Consider the following 22,820-nt stretch of genomic DNA (forward strand, 5'->3'; position numbering starts at 1 on the left):
AATATTTTAAATGACTTGCTACAAATAGAATGTCTATTTATATATTTCAGTAAAACTTAAATTGACTTATATACTTAAGTCCTAATAAACTGCATACTATCTTAAACAGTTAATAAGTTTAACTTTACAATTTTATTTTTTACACACAGCCTAAGTTAATAAAAACCGAGTTTAAAAACTGTTACTGGTCACTTTTGCACAATTTCTCTATTGTAAACCATTTTTTAATGTTTTCAAAATATAAATTTTAAAAACAAATTTTGCTTTTAAAAAAATTTGACCAAAGTAAAGAAATAAGCAATTGTGGCCATTGTGTTTTTCAAAATTTCAAAAAGCTATGAAGTTTTAAACAAACTCTTGCTTTTATAGTAATAATAAAAACTAATTAAAACTTTAGCATGAGATTTATCTTAACAAGTTGGTTTACTTTTAAATCGAAGCTTAAATTACTTTGTTTATTTAAATGGACATAAAATAAAAGTTCAAGTTAATATATATTTTTAGTCATTTATAACTTTTAAGTGAACAACTGTATTGAACATCCGACTGTTTTTTTTTTTTACTATATAGTAAGCAAATAAACCGAATAACTGTCCATACAAAAATAAATAGTAAGAAAAAAATATATTGTTTAATACTTTAACCTCTTTTACTCTTAAAAGCTGTTTCTGATATTTTATTAAACGTTTGTCGCTACCTGGTAAAAGTTCTACTTATATAACTATTTTTGGCCTGGTTTAATACGCAACGTGCGCTCTAACTTATAAAGTAGAAATCCCCAAGATAACGCTTAAATTATAATTGACTTAAATAAACTAATATGAATTACTTACCATTTACTAAATGTTTCATAAATCAGTTACTTATATTAATTTAAACTGAGTTCGAATTTGTGATCATGAATATATTTACAATGAACTTGCGAAAAGAAAAGATGATAAAAAACTGCACAACATTACACTAGAATAACAGAAACTAAACACTACATGTTTAAACCAAACTCAAAAAGTATTGACAACAAGATTGAAACCATTAAAACTTAAGTGCAGCAAAAACTGCACTGAGTTCAGACCACTCAATGAAGTAGAAACTAGAAAAACTGAACTGTCCTGAACTGATCTAATTACGCGATATCCTTAATTTATACTCGCTTGAAAAAAAAAGAAAGTAAAAAAGAGACAATTACCGCTCACGCGATACAGCTTCAAGAAGTAAACAAGTCAGAAAAAACCCCTAATTAGAAACAACTGTAAACCGCTACCAAGCGGTTACACGTTCAACAACCTTTTATGGAAATTTATTCAAAAACAGTAAAATTTATTTTACTTAAAGTGTATGCTGTTGTAAAGTATTGCAACAAGTGCACAAATTTTATAACTTACTCAGTTATGCTTTAGTTTTGTAATAAATTTTAAGGCTTATAATTAACATGCAAAATAGAACGGAAATATTATATATAAACAAATATATTATAAATAATATGCAATATAATCACAATCACATTCACTTAAAAACTAAATTATTAATTAATTTTTTGAAACTAAAAGTATGTACTATATTCTAAAATTGCTAACAAACGCCAGCTCCCATCATATTGAATTTAATTTGATTATTTAAAAAGTTTGAGTTATATTGCTTAAAAATGTTCTACATATTGTATCTTAATTTGGAGTTGCAGAACATTTAGACTTAATATACGTAAAAAGTTTAAAAACAACATTGCTTGTAAGACACATGCTTCATACACTTTTGTTAATTTTTGTCTTGAATTTGTTCAAGTTAGGCAAAGTTATTTATGATTTGATTAGTTAAAAATGTTTAGCGACTAAAATACAAACACTAGTCTCCATAACAAAATATATTATATTAAATTATAAACTAGCCATAAAAATTATTAAAAAGAAAAAAAAAGGGGGTTGTGCGGGGTGGGAATTGAAGTACACCTAGATTATCATGTCATTACGTATTAGCTAAAATTTTATATGATCATAGAATATAATTGAAATTTGTACACTATAAATAAAAACAAAGACTGGCTAAACATTAAGTCTTTTTAGTTTTTGGCTAAACTCAATTTTAAAATACCTACAATGTTTTAAGCAAAACACTTATAAAATTAAAAATAAAAGACTATAAGGGTAAACCAAAACAAGCTTATGTAAATTAGAAATAAAATAGCTTATGATGTATGTGTCTGTAAAACTTCTTAGTTTCCTGAATAAATATATCTATAAAGATAAGATTACCTCAAGTAACTGATAGTTAATAGGTCTTTCATCAAGAGTAAAAATAGAAAAAGTAATATAAAAACAATTTTTTGATAAGACTTACCATAAAACTTAAAATATTAAATATGTATTACGAATTGAGATATTTACTATAGTGTAATATTGCCCACAAACGTCAGCATTCAGGCTAATGATATATTTAATTGAAGTATTAGAAAAATTATTACACTGCAAGTTTGAAAAACAATGTTTCTTGTAGGATACATGAAGTTTACGTATCCAGTGATTATTCGTCTAACTTTACAATCGTAAAATGTAGTATACAGGGTGGTATATTTTAGTGATATAACCACAAACACTAATCTACATAATAAATATAAATTAAATGAAGAAGTTTAGAGCGGTGTGGGTGGGATAGATCATCTAGACCATCAGGATCAAAGGCGCCGAAGGCACCAATACCATACCTTACAAAAAGGACCAAGACTGATAACAATACTTTTGTTAGACTTTACAAAATTATACTTAACACTACAAACTACAGAGTAACCGATTTACAATGATGGCAAAAAACATTCTCATTTTTCTAAGTAAGCTTTCTTCGGTGCTCAAGCAAATCTTTTGAAAGAACTTACGCGAGCACCTTGGATCATCAATAATAATCAATCTTTACAATATAAATAATACATAAACGTTAGCGTTTGTGTGTGACGTCATTAAATAATTTCGTACATAGCTACAATAAACGTATTATTTAATTCATTTTGACTTAGTACGTTTTGTTATGTTTAAAACAAGAAACTAAAATATACAATTTAGTGCAACACGCGCTCTATAAATACTTAAGCTATGAATTTTTTCAATTTTTTTTCAATAAGTAATAAAAATTAACTAAAAGTTCTTAACGAGGAAAAACTTATGAGAGTGTATTTTAACTGTTAAGATAAAGTGTTATGGTGTTTTGTATGTCAATTTACTTAGTAATTGTAATAAAGAGTAGTTTCGAAAAGTTTTTTTTTTATTTTATGTCATATACAAATGAACGTAACTGGCCACTAAATGCTTTGTAAAAATTCCAAAATGAACTTGACCGAGAACTGAAAACTAACAGACTTGATGAAAACTGTAAAAAATTATTTAATCTGGTGAAATCTACCGAATTTTTATAAATTCTTTAATAAGTCATCGTTTGTGGTTATCTTATTGAAGCGCTTTATTATTTTTAGTTTAAGTTTAGTTAAGCTTTATAAATTGCTCCGGACAAAAATTTTGTTAACTTAAAAGATGTTCACTTAATGTTAATTTAATGTAAAATCAACAGCAACGTTATTATAAAAGCTTTATATATTAAAAGAAAATTACAAGCTTTAAACTACCGTAAGTTCAATTTAAAAAAAGCTTAGTTTTGTTTAGTTAAGCTTTTATTTTGTTGACTACATGTGATAATGTAAGTTAGACAACCTTTACAATTGTATACTTTAAAAATATGAAACTTCAACTACTAGTTTATAACCAAAAATGTAATAAAAAAGTAGACATCTTTCTTTAAAATAGATTATTTTAAGCAATTTAATAACTGTTGACATATTTTTTTTTAATTTTTTTGGATTTTAATCTAAACAGACAATTCCCGTCATGGCAATGAAAATTTTTTTTTACAAAAGTTGTTTAAACTATTTTAATTTATTAAAGTTATACTAGCCGTAAGTAAGAAGTTATGAAAAAAAAAGGCAACTCGTTTTTAAATTGCAGCTGAATTGTCAAATATTAACTCAGATAATTACGTAAAATTAATGTATGTAAAAAACGAAGCTACTGTTTGCAGGGGGATTTTGTTAGAAAATTTTCAGCTAAGCTATTTTTTTATTAACATTGCTTTTTGTGTACTTTATAACCTCAAATAATTTTTGAAACTTTAGCTCTTAAGTAAGAAATTTTATAAATAAACTTGATAATTTGATAAAATAAAAACTAAAATGATAGTTGTTTGCTTTCATTATAAAAATTAAGTCGTACAACAATTATGTTTAGCTATTTATACACAGATATAAAGGTTTCACAAAAATGTTTGCCTAACTTTGTTTTTTGTTTTTTGAAAAATTATTCCATTCATAAACTTTTTAAAAAGTTGATAGACCACAAAAACTATAGGTTTAAGTAGAAGTTTTTAGCAATAACTTAGGTTTCAGAGCAACAAATTTAATTAAATATATTAAATTTTAGCCCGGTAGTTTACAAAATTTTAAAAAGTTTGAACTAAAGGTAATACAATTTAATTAAAAGTTTTCTTTTCTTTTACATATTAACATTTAATAATTGTATAATACATAATAATTTTTTTCTCAATTTTATATTTGTTTGCCTATTCTTTGTATCTTATTTTTGCTTCCTATCCGAACTTTCAAGGTTCTAACCTTATGAATTTTCTTTATAAATCTCAATTACCTATAAAAACTTATACTTTATAAATATCTATAAAATTTCCTAATGGTTATTTAATTTAGTGTAGGAAATGTAAAAAAAAACTTAATGTTTGTAAGTTGTGGAGAGATGTCAAAAAAAAGTGTATTGCGTTTGTTTTATCTTTTAAACTTTTCAATAATATGTATATAGAAGCACAAACTTTGTATCAAAACATCAGCAAATAAGTTTACAGCTATAAACAACTTACAAACATTGAGGTATATTTCACAAGTAATATTAAGTTTCAAGTACTTTTAAATTTAATTAAAAGTTTGCTAAGTGTTTACACTTGTTCAACTTGAACTTGACACGGAAAGGACATCTTTCACAAACAATAATTTCCCAACACTGACTGTTGTATAAACAGCAATTTTGTCGAATAAGGTGCGCTTGTAATAACAGAATAAATAAAAAGCTTAACGTGCAAGCCTTGCAGACAAAAGAAAAAGTTTTGAGAATTTTCGAAAACTTTCTCAGTTTTTTCTTTTTTCGATTTTTTCCAGGTTACAAGTGTTAATCAGTGTGCGTATTTTTGGTGAACTTTTTTGTTTTAAGAGGTTTGTGAAGTGGATCACTTGAGAGCTTGTAGTGATTTCTGTTGTCATGTTAGTACAGAATTGTTTTAGTGTGAATACAACTTGTTACAAAGTGTTAGTAGATAAGAAAAGTAAATAATTAAATAAACTTGATTGTTTTAATTAATTATCTAAACAGTTAAAGAATATAAATTGTTAGCAATGTTTTGCTTAGTTGTTTGCTAGATACTTGTTTGTCTACAAACTTGTTTGAAGTTGAATGCAAATAGTCACTTAAGCTTATTACTGTTTTTATCCTTTGAAGAAAGGTAAAGACCATAAATTGTAAGCAAGACTTGGTTTTTAGATGTTTATCAAAAAAATCTACAAATATAAAGTTTGTTTTATACTGATAGATTATTGATAGTATAGGTAAACTAAGCTAGTTTTTAATGGTTGATCGTTTACTTTAACGTAAAAACATTTCAGCATATTATATTTTTACTTTCTTTAGAGAGGTTGTAACCTATCATTCGAATATTCACATGTTTGCTATAATTATTGTATATCTCCTTAAATAATTTAATTTAATGTTATTTATATATTTTTTTAATCATTTTATTACTAAAAAAGTTTTTAAGTACATTTTTAAACACAAAACTCAGCTAATTTCCGTTTAGTTTTTTTTTCTTTCATTTCGTTTAATTGATTGTTTCATTACTAAAGATTTAAATTCTTAAATGATAAAAAAGTTAGGTGTAATAGCTCGTAAGAAACTTTTTAAGCATGTGGTGTACGACTCAATAATCAAAAGATTTTTTTGTACACCAGGTCTTTAGACCAAACTTTTTGAGCGCTTTTTTTATTGTTCAATAAACAATATATATTACTAACTTTCTGTTTTTATACAAGCTCAACTTGAAATAAAAGGTTCATTAGTTGCTTATAAATGTTATTAGTTGAATAAAAGGCTTAATACTTATTAGACAAGATAAATACCTTTAGTTTTGAATACTAAAACAGTAGAATAAATTCACTTAGTAATATGTTTTAAGTATTATTGTTAAAAAGACCTTACATGAGTCAGACAACTGTAATTTATCTGACAATTTTGATATCAATTTTGAACAACATTGATTTAGAAACTGAAAGATTTTTTAATTAGAGCTAAATTTAATCGAGTTAAGTTTTGTTATCAATTTATAAGCAATGTTAATAAAGGTTATTTAAAAGTTTTACCTTAAAAGCATCCTAAATATGTTTATTTATGTTTTGTTTTCTAAAATATCGTTGTTTGTTTATTGTATTACTTTAAGTTTTTGGAGGCTTCAACATAAAATTCATACTTTTAAAGTTCTATTAAGTTTAGCTAAATAATTTTTATATGGTATTATTTAGAAGGATTTGCGATCAAATGCATCAAAACATGATAAAAATATGTTTACTAAGTTTTTGAGTTATTTTAGAAGTTTTTTATTTTGACTGCTTTAATTTTTCAGAAATTAACGGTAATTTTATAATGAAACAAAACACACTGTATCCAAAAGTTTAAAACTTCAACTTGACTTCTATAAGCTTGAGCTTATGATAACATATAAAACCACATTTTTTTATTTTGTACGTTTTTGATAAATAATTTCCAAGATTAGTGGTTTTCAAGGAACGCAAACACAACAAAGTATTTTGAGTAAGTTCGTAAATATTTAAGATTTTTATTTTTTAGGACTTTACAATAAATAAAATCACAAACAAGTTTTCATTGAAGGCGTGAAATGGACTTGTATCTAAAGGTTTATAAAGTTGTTAAGGACGATTACTTAAACAAATGAAACAAAGTTTTTTTTTTGTTACCACTTGCTAAACTTGTATATCAACAACTTTTTTTCTTTATAACTAACAGTAGCAACGTATTTTGATAAACTAATTAGTTAATGCTACAAACCTTGGTTTAATAAACTATCAAACAATAAGTTTTAAATTAACTGCATATAATAAATGTTTCAAATTTAATGCATAATAATGTGGTTACAATAGTACAAAATTGAAATTTTTATAAACTATCTATAAATTTTTGATAAAGTAAGTTAATCAAAACATTTAAACATTAAAGTATGAGCATATTCACAAATGCAGAAAGCTCTTTTAAAAAAAAAAAACATTTGTAACACAAAATAAAAAACTGAGTTAGTTTCAGACCCTAGTAAAAGTTTTATAAACAAAAAACTATTGAAATTTAAATAAATGACAACATTAACAAAATAACGAAAACAAAAAAATTGATAGATAAACATAAGTTGTAGCTTAATTTGATTATTCTAAATGTCGTTTTGCAAAAACAAGTGATTTATTTTTTAGATACCTTGGTACAAGTATGATATGTGGTGCAACAAGCTACTTATAATAAATAAAACAAGCGTGATTTTTTTTTCAGATTTTAATAAGTTATTTAAAAACATGGTCCAGCAAGCAACTTTCGATTTTTCTTTGAAGTCTCGACTCCAGTCGAAAGTCGACGTCATAAAGCGCAGAAGCCAGAGAATCAACAAAACCCCCGAAAAACCCGAAAAGTTCGACCCGTGGAAGATAAAACCATTGGACCTGAAACCCAAAACTTTTAACCCCAAACCTCCGAGACGCCATGCCAGGACCGCGGTCCAGCGAACCAAAATGGACGTTACGGAGGAAAAGCGCGCGAAAACCACAAAGAGCGCGAAAAGTTCAAAAGAGGCGAGGAGGGAAAGAGCCATTTTGTCGCTGGAGAGGATGACCGCCAGGGGCGCTGCAGAGGAGGAGGTCAAGTCGGAGTGGGAGGAGAAAATTTTCAAGTCGATGAACGCTCACGAGGCGAGGGTTCTTTTCGTAAAAGAGGGGAAGTTCAAGCAGGGGAAGTACCTAAACCCTAAACCTTTCGATCACAGATATGTGAGTGAATTAAGTTTGTTTTTTATTTATTATATTAGTTAAGTTTTTAAAGTTAATTCAAACCTTATTGCATACTTGATTCAACTAGTAAATTTCAATCACTGGTATGTTTGAATATATTTATAAGTTTGTTAATGAATAAACTTATATTTTTTATGCCATAAGATTATTTAATTACAAAATGTTTCGATTTGATATAACAATGGGTATTTATGATATTATGGTAGATCAAGAAATAAAGTTATTTAAAAAGTTATTATTTACTTTTATTTGAAGTATTCAAGTATCACAAGTATATTGTTAAACTTATTTAATAATACTGTAGAAAAAATTGTAGATTTTATATAACTTGTAAATTTATTTAAGCTTATAAAGCGAATTCTTAACCTTATCATATACTTGGTTTTTAGTTAGTCAAATTACTTCGACAAAAGGTATGTTGATGGACTTAATTATAATTCAGTATAGTCTGTTAGAGGATAAATTAATATTATTTTTTGACTTAAGAGAGTTTAATCACATTTTCTTTTGACTTTATATAAAATTAGCGTGACAATAATACAATTGATTATGACATCGTTTAAAAGTTATTTTACTTTTTTTTTTTAAATACTCAGGTGTTACAATTATACTACTAAACTCATTTAACTGTAGAAAAAAAATAGCACAGATTTGCAAAAGTTTTTTTAAAGATTTAAGTCTAAATTGAATGTTGGAAATTTTATGTACCATCATTACCATTATTAAAACGTTTATTCTTATTTAGTTCAATTGAACATTTAGCATACTTGTTCAAGAAACAGTTGCTTGTACTATAATAAACTAAATATTTTTAGTACGAGCCGAAAGGAACTTTTGAACTTCCAGAATTTCAGTTTCCAAGAAGCCACAAAGAAAACAGTTTTGACAAAATAATAAACACAAGTAAGAAATTAGTTTTAAGTTGTTGTGTTTGTTAATACCTTGTTGCGTGAATACACATTCCATTATTTATTATTGAATATTCTTTTATTATAAAGTGTTTAACATTCTTTTCTTTATATTTTTTATTTTTGTGTTTGTTAAGACTTTGTGTACTTGCGGAAATTTTGAGGCCTAACTTAAAACTTTTTAAGTAACAAATTAGTATTAGATTTTCTTATTTAATAGTTGCTTTAAAGTTTATAAAGGAATCAAAAACTAAGAGTAAATTCGAAACTTAATTACTTTTATGATACTTTAAAACATTTACTAATGAGTTTTAAAAAAATAATTTATTAAACACATTCCATTATTTATTGATTGATTTGTTTAACATTCTTTTCTTTATACTTTTTACTTTTGTGTTTATAAAGACTTGCTGTACGTGCGGAAATTCATTACTTGTAAAACTTTGAGGCCTATTTTGAATTTTTTAAGTAACCAACTAGTAATTAATTTTTCGATTTAATGGCTTAAAGAGTTATGAAGAAAGTAAAATCTAAACATAATTCATAGAATTAATTATTTTTTTATTTTTTGAAATGTTTACTCATGAGTTTTAAAACAAAAATCTAGAACAAAATATATATTTCATTAAAATTTCTACAGTATTTGCTGTATTTACATTTTGCAGATAAAAAATAATTAATTATAATATTTAATCATAAATTGATTTATGAGTTACAAGAATTTATTGACAAAATTCCACTCCAGCTTATTGAGTGTTATCGAGTGCATAATTATATTTATCAATGAAAATCAATTAACAAGTGCTTGGTACTAATGTACGTGACAAATAATTTACTTTATTTTTACTGATGTAATGTTTGCTTTAATTACTGGTCGTGTATATTACAATAATTCTATTTGAATTTAGTAGTTGTATTAAAAACAGTGTAGATTTGATTTTGTCAAATAACAAGATAAATTTGATTGATAAGGTGGGACATTGTAAAATTATACATTAATTTTACAACCCTTAAATATTACAATAATTGAATAACACAATTCTAGTAGCACTAATTGTCTTGTAAATTTTAATTGTGTCATACAAGAAGGTGCGACCTAAGGTAAACACAAATGTGCTGAATAATGAATGTTAAATCTCTTTATTTACATTTGATTTAGAAATTACAATAAAGCTACAATAACATTTATTTTGGCCTAAAAATAACTTACCAAATCACATAATTGGTTACAAAATTTTCAAAAAACTTAAAGGTAGCATAATTTGTAATGTTAACAAAATATTAGATTTAACTAAGTATGTGACTTCAAAGCTTTAATGGAAATGTTATTGAAAATCACATATTATTGTTTGTTTAACAAAACAATACTTGAACTTATAAAAGCTCTTCCATCTACAATCGTTATTGACGGCTAGCAATTGTTACCCGCTTATTTTTAGAAAATAAAGTAAACACTGTAACCTGTTTTTATTGAAGCATTTTATAAAATAAAAATTGTGCGAAAACACTTATTTGTTGTTGGAAGGCTATACAGTTTGTAAAAATAAAAACAAAAGTTTTTATTAAAACACTTTCTACTTCGAAAACAAAGTCAAAATTTATACATTACAAAAAAAAATTCTTTCATTATTCATTTAAACAGCTCAAATCATTGTTTATATTCTTATTTTGGTTTGAAACGACCATTTATTTATATTTTCCAGTACACGGACCATCACTCAACTTGGACAGAAGGTTGGTATCCAACCAAAAAGACCATTACAAGAAGGTGTCCCATCTTCAGTTCGACCCAAACCTTGTGTTACCGCCCCTGCCTTACCCAAACAAATATGCCGCTTACTCGGTAAGTTAAGAAAATTGCAATTTAATAACGGAAAAATCTAGTATTTTTTTTTTGAATATACAGTTACTGTACTCTGTGAAGTATGTTGGTATAGATTCAAAGATATTTACTTTTAAATAAATTATAAACAATTCAACTTACTCAACAATCCGAAAAGTAAAGTTCAATGTATTTAGGTTTTCAGTTATGATGTATGAAATAAAGATTTTCAATGCTTCTTAACTTTTTGTTTTAATCAAACAGCAAATATTTTAAGCCAACATCAAATAAAGTATAATAACACAATAAAATATTTACAAAATCTTTTTAAATGAGAATATATTTTAAACTTGTTCCGATTAATTTGTTAATTGAGTAAAATAGGTACATATATATCTACTAAAACACTGATTTTTTTAATTAACATTGGTACATAAACTGAAAAATTATAATTTAACTCTTGTGATTTAGTTTAACATTGATACATGAATCATAAAACTACATGTCTATCATTGTAATTTAGTTTGCTAACAGTTTTTTAGTACCAAAAAGCGAATAATAAAATCTCTTCAGAGACACAGAAGGACAGACAGATCAGCAAGAAGCGCTTATTTAGAAAGAGCTGCCGACATGCTGAACAGGAGAAGACAGAACACATAACAAGAAGCAGAAATAATGTTAAAAAAATTTATAATGATAAAAAATAATGTTAAAAAATAATGTTATTTAAAAGTGAATGTTGACAGATCGAAGATGTTGTTGTAGTAAAAAGTCTAATCAACGTTTTTAAATTTCAAAATATTTTATTTCAATATGGAAATTAAAAACTTAGATTTTTTTTGTACTGTGTTTTAAACTTGTAGTTACAACTTGTTTCTGCTTTTTGATACACTTTTAGAAGGTGATAATAAATGTTTGTTTGCAAGTAAAAGTTTATGTTGAAAAGTTGAAACAAATGCTGTCAGATCCAACTAAAGTCACAGGTCTCAACTAAATTCCTCTTTTCTTACTTTTTCAAGAAGTACAGATTGAAATGTCTTCGTTTATATTAACAACTTTATTGTTTTTTTTTTACAAGTTTTTAGAAGGCTAGTAAAACTCTTTGATTTCTTTTTTTACTAAAATTTTATAAAGATTACTACTTTTTACTTAAAATAAAATGGTAAGAACTTTTTTGTATCTAGTAGTTTTGTTGGATTAAATTTTAATAAGGTGCTCAAGTGTTGATCAAATCGTTTTAACAGAATCAAATTTATTTTTCACAAACTTTTTTTACGTTTTTTTTAAACTAATATATTAGTAGTTTTAAATATTTTTTATTTAACGTAAAAGTCTATTTTTGTGAGTTGTTTTACAGTAGTAATAAAATTTTAAATGTACTTAAGCTAAGTTCTCAGGCTGTTTTTAAGCTATAGTTTATGTTTATCCGAACAAGGAAAACAATATTCTTATCATAAGTACAAATGACCATTGTTGAAAAATTTAAACGAGTCATTTTGGTTGAAAAAAAGTTTAAGCTTATTATTTAGATAATAAACAATTGGTCGAATTTTAGATTTTTATAGTCACTAGTTTTGCAGAACTGAGTAAATTAATATTACTCTTCGTTGTTTTTAAATTTTTTTTACAAAATATAAGGCTTTTGTAAACAATTACTAAATGTAAACAAGCGTATTTCTACTGGTACTACATAAGAATTAAATAGTTTAATGATAATTTTTTTCAATTACTAACTACTTTAATTACTTATTATAATTTTATAGTATTTGACAATAACCGATGTTTTGAAAAAAGTTCTTTGTTTGAAAAGGGTTTTCAGAATTTTTATTTGTTACACTATTTAACTTTAATTTATTTCTTTTTACTTTATTTATAACTAAGCCAGTATTTAAAACCGTTTAAAAAAACTTATAGCCTTTATTTACATTAAGATTTATCCAACAAATTTTCAAATATAGTTTTTGATAATCATCACCCTTTTAGATTTTTCTTACAAAAATTTAAATACTATTTGCATTTTTTAACAAACATACTACCAATGTTTGAGTACTTTTTTTTAATCCCTTTTTTTGTCTTTATAAAATTCACTACAATTAATGTGTATGTTTATTAAAATTAGAATTTAAAAAAAAATATCGGTTACTACTATTATGTAATGTGTACACTTTAAATTTAAAGTATTAATTATAAAAATAAAGGTGATTTGGTTGTGGAAAACTTTTAAAATAAATTGCTTGTCGCAGTCCTCGCTGTTTAGCTTGAGTTATTGCTCTCTAGTTGTTATTACTCCTTCTTTTTTCAAAGTATAAAAGCTTACTTCAAATAAGAAAAATTTACAAATTATACTTTTTACTTTAACAAAATGATGTTTAAGGGTTTAATATGGATTAGGGGTCGGTAAACTGCGGCCCAGAGGCTAAAAGTGGCCCAATAAGCAAAGTTTTCTGCATTTTGATCTGCTTCTTAAGCTGAAATACAACTGACACAAAATAAATATTTCTTAAACAAAAATTTAAAAGAATTTTAAGAGTAATCTGTGATGCCTATGTTATAACTAGTTCATGGCAATTTTTTATTTGCATATACTTTATGTTGTTGTATTTTATTTTTTTTAACTTTATGTCCCGCGAAAGTTTTTTTTTCCTTTTAGTAGAGCGAGTTGTTTTTGCTCGAACCTCTTAAAATACTACTGTGCCTTGGTGTTGGTGGTTAGCATAGTTCTATTTGACTTTTACTCTGTGCTTCACTACCTTAGAAACACTTCGCGTAACGTGGTAGATGAAGATATTATCTTGTTAACAGATAAAAATATGTTTGCAATTAATACTAGTAAACATTTACTTTATATAGTTAGCATATGGTTTGGTCATACCACTCCGATCAACAGACCAAAAGTCCTCGGTAGACTGAAACTTGTTGTTATTGAAACTCGTTAGCCAGGTCCAGTATTAGGTTCTGTAGACTTTCACCGATGCTTTATTTTTTATAATTAAGTAATAGTATTTTTTGCTAGTAAATTCTGGTACCGGCAAAAAAAACTTGCATTTGCGCATACTTTAAAAACATTTTTTATTAGAAGACAAACTTTTTTTGTTAAGTATTTGTTGTGTTCAAAATAAGAATCTTAGTTACATAAAAACTTATTATAAAATTTCAAAAACAATAAATAATGTATAATTGTTTTATAAGTATAGTAATGTATCTTTAGTAGGGTAAAAAGTTTTCGGTCGAAGATTTGTTTTATATCTATTTTAGCTTTATAGCAATGTAGAGCTTATATATATTTTTTTTAAACATATTACAAATTTTTGCTATTAAAAATATTCATAGAAAATAATAATAATTGACATAATTTTTTTATTAATCATTAAGAAAATTCTCATTTTACTTTAAAAAATACTTAGATTTCTACAGCTCAGGCTATCTCGATTATTTTTAATTAGCTTTTAGTATTCAAAAAATATAATAATATTTTATTGGTTACCATAAAGTAAATGCTCTTTTTGTGAATTCGGTGAGAAATTATTTTGGAAACTGAAACTTGATAGTTGTCATATAGCTATTTTGTAAAAGGCAAATAAGACAATTAAGTAGGTTTGGATTTTATATCAATTATGTTTAAGAGTATTTAGTGTTTTATGAGAGTTTTATGAATTGGTAAAATGAAAAATTTTACTGACTATGACTATTTTAATGTCTACTTAATCAAAACATACAAAAAAAATTACCTGTACATTAATCATAAAAGCTTAACAACTTATAATGCTGAGTTATATGAAACTTTACATAGTAAACTAATAGCTATACATGTTATGGAAGAACAACCTACGGAATTCAGAAGCCGCAAACTAAAATCTTTGACTGAAATATCGACGCATTTATTGCTGGATTACTAATCTTTAGTAATATTTATAGCTACTGTACTATCAATGAAACCAAATTTGTTTAAAACAGTGAATAAAGTTTTATTTACTTAAATTTATTATAACCATTTCATAAATTATGAATGAAAGCACATCAACATCTTTGCTATTCAATAATAAGAAATGACCCGTTTTTTCAAGTATCTTGAAGTCAGAAATAAATGCTCGATATGTAATCTAAAGTGTATAAATAACCTCTCAAACATACTGATCGAGTCATGTTTCATAGTTAAAAAATCAAGCTCAGAATATATTAATATAATAAAGACTAAAAGATTCAGATAAACTTTTTAAGCTAGTATGAAGACAAGAAAAAAGTTTCTAACTACACTTTTAAATTTTTAATAATAGTGTTTATTGAACGAAATGTTACTTACAAAATATTTGGTCCAAAGACCTGGGGGAGCACAAAAGACCTCTCGGTCATCGAGTCGCATACCCAAGATGATAAAAGTGTTAATTCTAGTAACCCACGTATAACAACTTTTGTGTATTTTGAAAAGAATAGCAGTGTATAAGTGAATCATGCTGAAAATATTTAGGTCACAGAATGTTTATTTATTAATTATAAACAAATCTATTTATATATTAATTGAAAATGCAAACTGCTTAAAAAAGTCAGTTACGTCATTACGTGATTTTTGTAATAAAATATTATAGATTTAGTAAGTGCTTACTTTGCTTACTTGTATAAAAATTCATTATGCTATATTTTATAACAGAATAGGTGTTTTTTTTACTATATTGAAGTTGTTTTAACAATAAATCTTTAAAGAGCTTCACAATTAACGAGCCTTTATACAATTATGACAAAAGTTAAATTGTTAAAAAGTTTATTACTCTATTTTTTTTACTATTCAATTTGTAATTTCGCTGAAATTAAAAACACTGAGTCATGACTAAAGATAAAAGATATTTTACTGAGTAAAACATTTTAACAAGTACAACAACTTTCATATTTTAAAAAATCGTAATTTAACTTGTTAATTACTTTTAATCAAATACTGATAATATAAATAATTTTTGCATTTTGCTTGCAATTTTAATTTAATTAACTACAAAACTCACTAACAACACAGTTTAACAAACTATAATAAAATTATAGATAAAAATATTTTTTTTTAACTACAACAGATGTACGAGTTACCATACTTTTTTAACTTTTACAAAATTATAATTTTTTTAAAGAGTGATTGATGAAGCTGTTTAGCTTCTTAAATGGTATAAACTAGGATCTAATCCATATATCCTTGTATTTTAGCTTACATGCGAATTTATTTTAGGTTGAAAATGTGCAAAAATCCGATAAAATTGAGAGTTTTTATACGAAACAGTTTTAATTGTTCTCTCTTCAGTTCTACTGTAGTGCTTATTAATTGGGTATTCCTTTCCAAATTTGCTAGAAAGCTTTTTTTTTAGAATATAACTTTCTAAAAACGTTTTTAAAGTCTGAACCATGAAAAAGTTTTCTGATTTTTAAGTAAAACATTCATTAAGACAAAGAGATTAACTTAAGTAAATTTTTCTTTCGAACAACCAGTTTTTAACTTAATCAATTTAGTCGAGTATTAAGTATGGTGTCATGCTACAAACTTTTAAGAAGAGTTCAGATAAAACTAGTGATGTACCGGACCCGGACTTTTTTTTCAAATTAGAATCCGGCCGGAACCGGATCCGGACTTTTTTTTCAAATTAGAATCCGGCCGGAACCGGACTTTTTTTTTCAAATTAGAGTCCGGCCGGAACCGGATCCGGACTTTTTATTTTAAATTAGTATCCGGCCGGATCCGGATATCAGACAAAAATGGCAATATCCGGCCGGACCCGGATAGTGAGTCCCGTACATCACTAGAATAAACTAGCCTGAGTCAGAACGAGTTTTTTTTAAACTGAAAAAAAAGAACTTTAATCTAATAATAAGTAGAACAGCTAGCCACAAGGTTTACAAATTTAGGTGTTATTTACAATTAAAAATCTGAAATCAAGTTCTTGACAAAATACACTAGAAAATTACAATATATTGAAAACTGGATCAGCTCAAACTCATTCAAAATCTAAAAAAAAACTAGCCTGAGTTTTTATAAAAAACTAAAATAGCCTGAGGCAGTCCAATATTTTCTAAAATTCCCAAAAATTTTCAAACTAGCAGGGTTGCCACTGTTTAAGTCAATAAATCTAGCTAAAGTGAGTATAAACAAGCCTGACTCAAAATAAGTTTTTAAAAACTGAAAAAAAATTGCTTTAATCTAATAATCAGTAGAACAGCTAGCAAAGGTTGACAATTTGTTAGTAAATTTGTGGACTGATTGTGGTACACTTAACTTGTTAGTACTACCCATCATAATTAAATCCTACCTTATTTAATTAATATCTAACAAATACTAAATTCTGACTGAGACTACTTTCTATAATCAGACACGACAGTTTTGAGTGATGAATATTTTATATAAAGCACAACAAGAAATACTAGCATATACAAAATTATTAATTACTTTGGTAACACTTTAAAAACTGGAAGTTTTTTAAATCTATATCATGAGACTTAAAAAAAAACAAAAAATTAAATAAAACTTTTAGTAAACAAGAAACAGTAAGATTTTTAATAAACTTTTAAACTATAAACCTGGCTTAAATATTTAAACAATTAAACACCTGTTGAAATATTCACTTTTAAAACAAAACACTACTTAAAATAAGCATTCACAAAAACGTTCAAGATATTTTGTTGCTTCAAGCTACACACCAAACTAACTGCTTATATATAAACTGCCTGTCATGTTCTGATGTTTTGTTGCATCAGTATTAAGTTTGAAACATTTCGTCATATGACTCTCATTGGATCGTACATTCAACCGTATTAACTCTAAATATTCTCTCAGCTCAACTTAAAACAATAAATAATGCAAGTATTCATTCCAAAGTTTTCAATTTTACAACATAAATAAAGAGTTCCATTTCATGAAATGTTTATTTCATAGTTTAAATGTAAACAAATGTAAATTAGTCAGGTGTACAAAATGAGCGAATCACGGTAGGTGTTTAATTTTAACAGACGAAAATGACTCTTATTAATTTACACAGGGTTTGTTTTTGAAAAAATACTTTTCAATATGCTCTTTTTTACTAACTAGATCCGGGTCCGGCCGGATCTCTGTTAGGATCCGGCCGGACCCGGATTTTTTTTTCAAATTAGAATCCGGCCAGAACCGGATCCGGACTTTTTTTTCAAATTAGAATCCGGCCGGAACCGGATCCGGACTTTTTTTTCAAATTAGAATCCGGCCGGATCCGGATATCAGACAAAAATGGCAATATCCGGCCGGACCCGGATAGTGAGTCCGGTACATCACTAGATAAAACGAAGTTGCTTAAATAACTATTATACTTAAAACAGCCAGCGACACATTTTTAATTTGAAAGTTAAATACTATAAAAGTGCAAATAAAATAAAAAATTTACAATAAATATTTGGAAATGTACTCTTAACTTAATATTCACAGAAGTGCTTATCAAATGATAAATCTATTACTATTTTCCTAAAAAGATTTGTTTTATAGTATAACTTTCTTAATTTAAGAAACACCTAAATAACTTTTTAAAATAAGTGCGGCCCGTAAAAGACTTTTTCTGGTAAATCTGGCTACTAAAAAAAGTTGTCCATCCCTAGTCTGTACAGTAATTAATGGTATATTTTACTGACTATAACTATTGATGTCTACTCAATCAAAACATACTAATACTGTGAAAGTGACTTCGGTTGTTATATGTTTAACAACTTTAAAAAACCAACTTTTAACACTTACATATTTTAGTATATGTAGATACGGTTTTAAAAAGTATATAAGTTCAATCTAAAATCAAGACAAGAAAAAAAGTTTATTACAAAAGTAACTGCAAAAGTATGTAAAACTGCGAAATGGAAAATTTTTATAACCAAAAAATATACTAGTGATACAAGAGAAAATGTATTAATTATGCAGCTTTAATATAAACAAGTAAATTCTAATTGTAATTTGTAAAAAGTTTTCTATTAAGAAATGGTTTTTGCAAGTTTTTTCTATTTAACATGGCAATTATTCTTCTTCTAATTTATTGCAAAAAGTTATTTAAATAGTTGAGACAGTAGCAAAAAAAAATCAACAAATAATTAAGTTATTTTTTATTTGTGTATGGAAATATAATTTTATAAATTTTTAATAGAAATATCTATATAAATCCTACAGTGAAAATAATAGGACGGTATTTTTTCTCATTAAAGTTTGAGTAATTATTTTACAAGCACCCCAAAAATTTATTAGTAAATGGAAAGTATACAATATAGAATTTGTGTTCAGAATACTTCAAACTTAAATATGCAAATATTCTTTTTAAATAAAATGACTAACCAAGGGTAATCCAAACATAAATGAAAACAAATCAGTTCAAATTTTTCTTACATCTAAATTAAACAGATTAAATGGCTCTATAATTATTTTTATATAATTTTATTTGTGTGTTTTGCACAAATTAAGTAAAACTATCTATATAACAGCAAAAGCCAGAATGTGACAGATCTAGAATGAAAAACTATAAATATATAATATTTGAGTTTTTTGGATGAAAAAGATAAATGAATTACAAGAGTAAAATGAGTAGGCACAAATTTAAAAAATTAAAATTTATAACAATTAAGAACAAATTATTGCTTTTAAATAACTTTATTAACTGATGACTTATATAAAAGTGTGCGCATTAAACTTACCATAGCTACATTAAACTACTGCCAAATAAATGACTTTTTATAATAACCCCAAGGCTGAAATTAGAAAAAATAAAAGATCTTCCGTGTTTTGGATAGCAACTAATATGACATCAATTGGGATGTTTTTCACAAATTTTTTCTCACAAATTAATTCTCTCAGCTCTGTTGTCCCATTCTCTTACATCTTTCAGCGATTTGTTCAACATTTTCAGCCATTCAGCTCTCTCCTCTTTGCTGTCTGCCGCCATGCAGTGGCTGGAAAAATTGTAAACACATTTAATCGGATTATCACGGACTAAAAAGTTTTGAATAACTTTTTTGTTATGAAAACTATATATAAACTCAACTGATAATAGTTTTCATAAAAAAAAAATTCAACATATAAAATATACAGTGGCTAATAGAGTGGTAAATAATATTAATTGATTTGGTTAAAAAAGGTGAAAATAAACTTAATTGAAAGTACTATTGGCTTAAAAGGTTTATAGGATTAGTAGGATTGGTAGTAGATTAGAGTAATCCTTATTTTTTAAATAAAATAAAATAAAAACAAACTCTAATACGACGGTATTGTCAACGAATTTCGCCATTAATTTTCCAAGTTTAAATTTTAGTTAAATTTATAATAATCTAAACAATATAATGAAACAAATTCGAACACGACGTTGTTATCAACGAATTTCGCCATCAAATTTTCCTTAATTATAAGTTTAATTAAAATAATGAAACAAACTCGAATACGACGGTATTGTCAACGAATTTCGCCATCAAATATTCCTTAGTTTACAGTTTAGTTAAAGTTAATATAATTTAAATAATTGAAATAATGAAACAAACTCGAATACGACGGTATTGTCAACGAATTTCGCCATCAAATTTTCCTTATCGCTCTTCTTTCTCATCCTTACAGTGGTGAATTCGAACGTGTCTTGGTAAATCTTTCTGCTGTTGTACGTTATCTTCTCGTTGTTGCATTGATACAAGTGAATTTGTTTCCTTGGTGGCTGTAATTAACAGTTTAAAATTTGAATTGTTGATTTTTTTATGGGTACAACTAAATCTGCTTTTAAGTGGGGCGTAACGTGAAAATTAGATTAACATTTTTAACTTGTATTATAAACTCCTTTGTTTGTAGGGGTAGGGAGTACAGCACATTTTTTGGCCATATTGTAAAATTCATATGAGTACATATGATTCGGATGTGTTTTTGCTTCATAAAGAAGAATCAAGAAAAAATTGCAAAAAAAAGTATTCCCAAAAAACTAATTTCCCTATCCCTATTTGTACTGACTTTTTAAAATGGTTGACGTTAATTATTAGATAACTGAACATAATACTTTTTTAATTATAATGTACATTTCGTTAACAAATGTTGATTACCTGTAATTAACTTTGGGTGAAGAAGTCTTAAGTTAAAAAACTTTAATAAGGTAAAACTCAAAAAATAACTAATTTTATTTTTTATTGTAGTATGGATACAACATAGTTGAACGTTTGAAAAACTTGAAACATAAGCTTAAAATTACAAGAATTAAACAAGAATTAATTTATCAGAACTTCAAACTCAAGTCTGGATAAAAATTATTAAATAATCTGCAAAATTTAATATAGCATAATGAAAATTTAAAATTTTAATAAAATATAAATTGTATAACTTATTAACTACCTTAATATTTTCATCATCAGGATAGTCCCACATTGAAATAACACCGTTGTAGAGAACACACCACCTTCTGAATGGTGATTTGATGTGGCCTACATCTTCGAATATTCCCTGTAAAAATCAATAATATAAAAAGTTTCTAATTGTAAATGGTAACTTTTTATATGGTCTATGTCTTCAAAAATACCCTGTAAAATAATAATCAAATAAGAAAAAACTTCTAAATGGTGATTTGATATGGTCTACATCTTCAAAAATTCCCTGTAAAATTTTAACAAATAATAAAATAAATGGTACTTTGAAGAACACGCCATCTACTAAATGTTGATTTAATGTATCTTACTCCTTCGAAAATACCCTTTACAATATTAACAATATAGAACTCTTAAAAGCTGATCAAAAATGCTCAACATCTTCAAAAACACCTTGTAAAATTAAACAACCATTGGTTTTTTTTCTTCTAAATTACTTTGAGTTGTTAAAAATATGTTTATTAAAACATAAAACTATTTTTTGAAACATCTGTGTCAAGTTTAAAACTTTGTAACTTCGATAGAAGTTGATGTAATATTTATTTCAGCTTATATTTATTTAACTAACAGGTAATTCATCTCAATCTCAGAAAAATTTATGTAGTAAAACACAAAGCATCAGACTAATGAAACTAAATAAAGTATTTTTGTAAAAAAAATATACACATCTGCAAAACATCTTTTTTTACAAACTAATAATGTTAACTAATGTAGTTTTATAAATATTATAACCAGTACAATAACTCACCAAGAAGCCCTTGTGTTCCACAATGGAATGATACTGAATATCGAAGTAAACGTGAACGTGACCGCTAATTGGCGATAAGAACGGTACCTGTGGGTTTATCTTTACAAAATTTCACATTAAATATAAGTTCTAATATATGTGGGTTCAACTTTACAAAACTTCTTATCAAATATAAGTTCTAATATATGTTGGTTTATCTTTACAAAATTTCTTGTTAAATATAAGTTCTAATATATGTTTGTTCAACTTTACAAAATTTCTTATTAAACATAAGTTCTAATATATGTTTGTTCAACTTTACAAAATTTCTTATTAAATATAAGTTCAATATATGTTTGTTCAACTTTACAAAATTTCTTATTAAATATAAGTTCTAATATATGTTTGTTCAACTTTACAAAATTTCTTATTAAATATAAGTTCTAACATATGTGGGTTCAACTTTACAAAATTTCTTATTAAATATAAGTTCTAATATATGTGGGTTCAACTTTACAAAATTTCACATTAAATATAAGTTCTAATATATGTTTGTTCATCTTTACAAAATTTCACATTAAATATAAGTTCTAATATATGTGGGTTCAACTTTACAAAATTTCTTATTAAATATAAGTTCTAATATATGTTGGTTCAACTTTACAAAATTTCACATTAAATATAAGTTCTAATATATGTTGTTTCAACTTTACAAAATTTCTTGTTAAATATAAGTTCTAATATATGTTGGTTTAACTTTACAAAATTTCTTATTAAATATAAGTTCTAATATATGTCGGTTCAACTTTACAAAATTTCTTATTAAATATAAGTTTTAATATATGTTTGTTCATC

General features: G+C 25.8%; 2 protein-coding genes across 4 annotated transcripts in view; one reads left to right on the forward strand and one right to left on the reverse strand.

Annotated features, from left to right (window-relative positions):
• Positions 1-7,641: 7,641 nt before the first annotated feature.
• LOC145840586 (putative uncharacterized protein C7orf78) lies at positions 7,642-12,352 on the forward strand. The gene is made up of 4 exons (XM_082947890.1): positions 7,642-8,128; positions 8,965-9,052; positions 10,761-10,900; positions 11,453-12,352. The coding sequence occupies exons 1-4, from the start codon at positions 7,661-7,663 to the stop codon at positions 11,537-11,539; spliced, it is 783 nt and encodes a 260-aa protein (XP_082804016.1). The 5' UTR covers positions 7,642-7,660; the 3' UTR covers positions 11,540-12,352.
• A 6,861-nt stretch (positions 12,353-19,213) lies between these two features.
• The window catches only part of LOC145840424 (uncharacterized), a 36,681-nt gene continuing 33,074 nt past the window's right edge, over positions 19,214-22,820 (reverse strand). For all 3 annotated transcript variants that reach the window (XM_082947683.1, XM_082947684.1, XM_082947682.1), the window contains exons 23-26: positions 21,987-22,073; positions 21,210-21,317; positions 20,381-20,547; positions 19,214-19,798 (exon numbers count right to left, since the gene is read on the reverse strand). In XM_082947683.1, the coding sequence (XP_082803809.1) occupies positions 19,684-19,798; positions 20,381-20,547; positions 21,210-21,317; positions 21,987-22,073 (477 nt within the window). In that variant the 3' untranslated portion in view covers positions 19,214-19,683. The remainder of the gene's footprint in view (positions 19,799-20,380; positions 20,548-21,209; positions 21,318-21,986; positions 22,074-22,820) is intronic.

The sequence above is a fragment of the Thalia democratica genome, chromosome 7, assembly GCF_965202585.1.
Source record: "Thalia democratica chromosome 7, ktThaDemo2.hap1.1, whole genome shotgun sequence".
NCBI classification, from domain to species: domain Eukaryota; kingdom Metazoa; phylum Chordata; class Thaliacea; order Salpida; family Salpidae; genus Thalia; species Thalia democratica.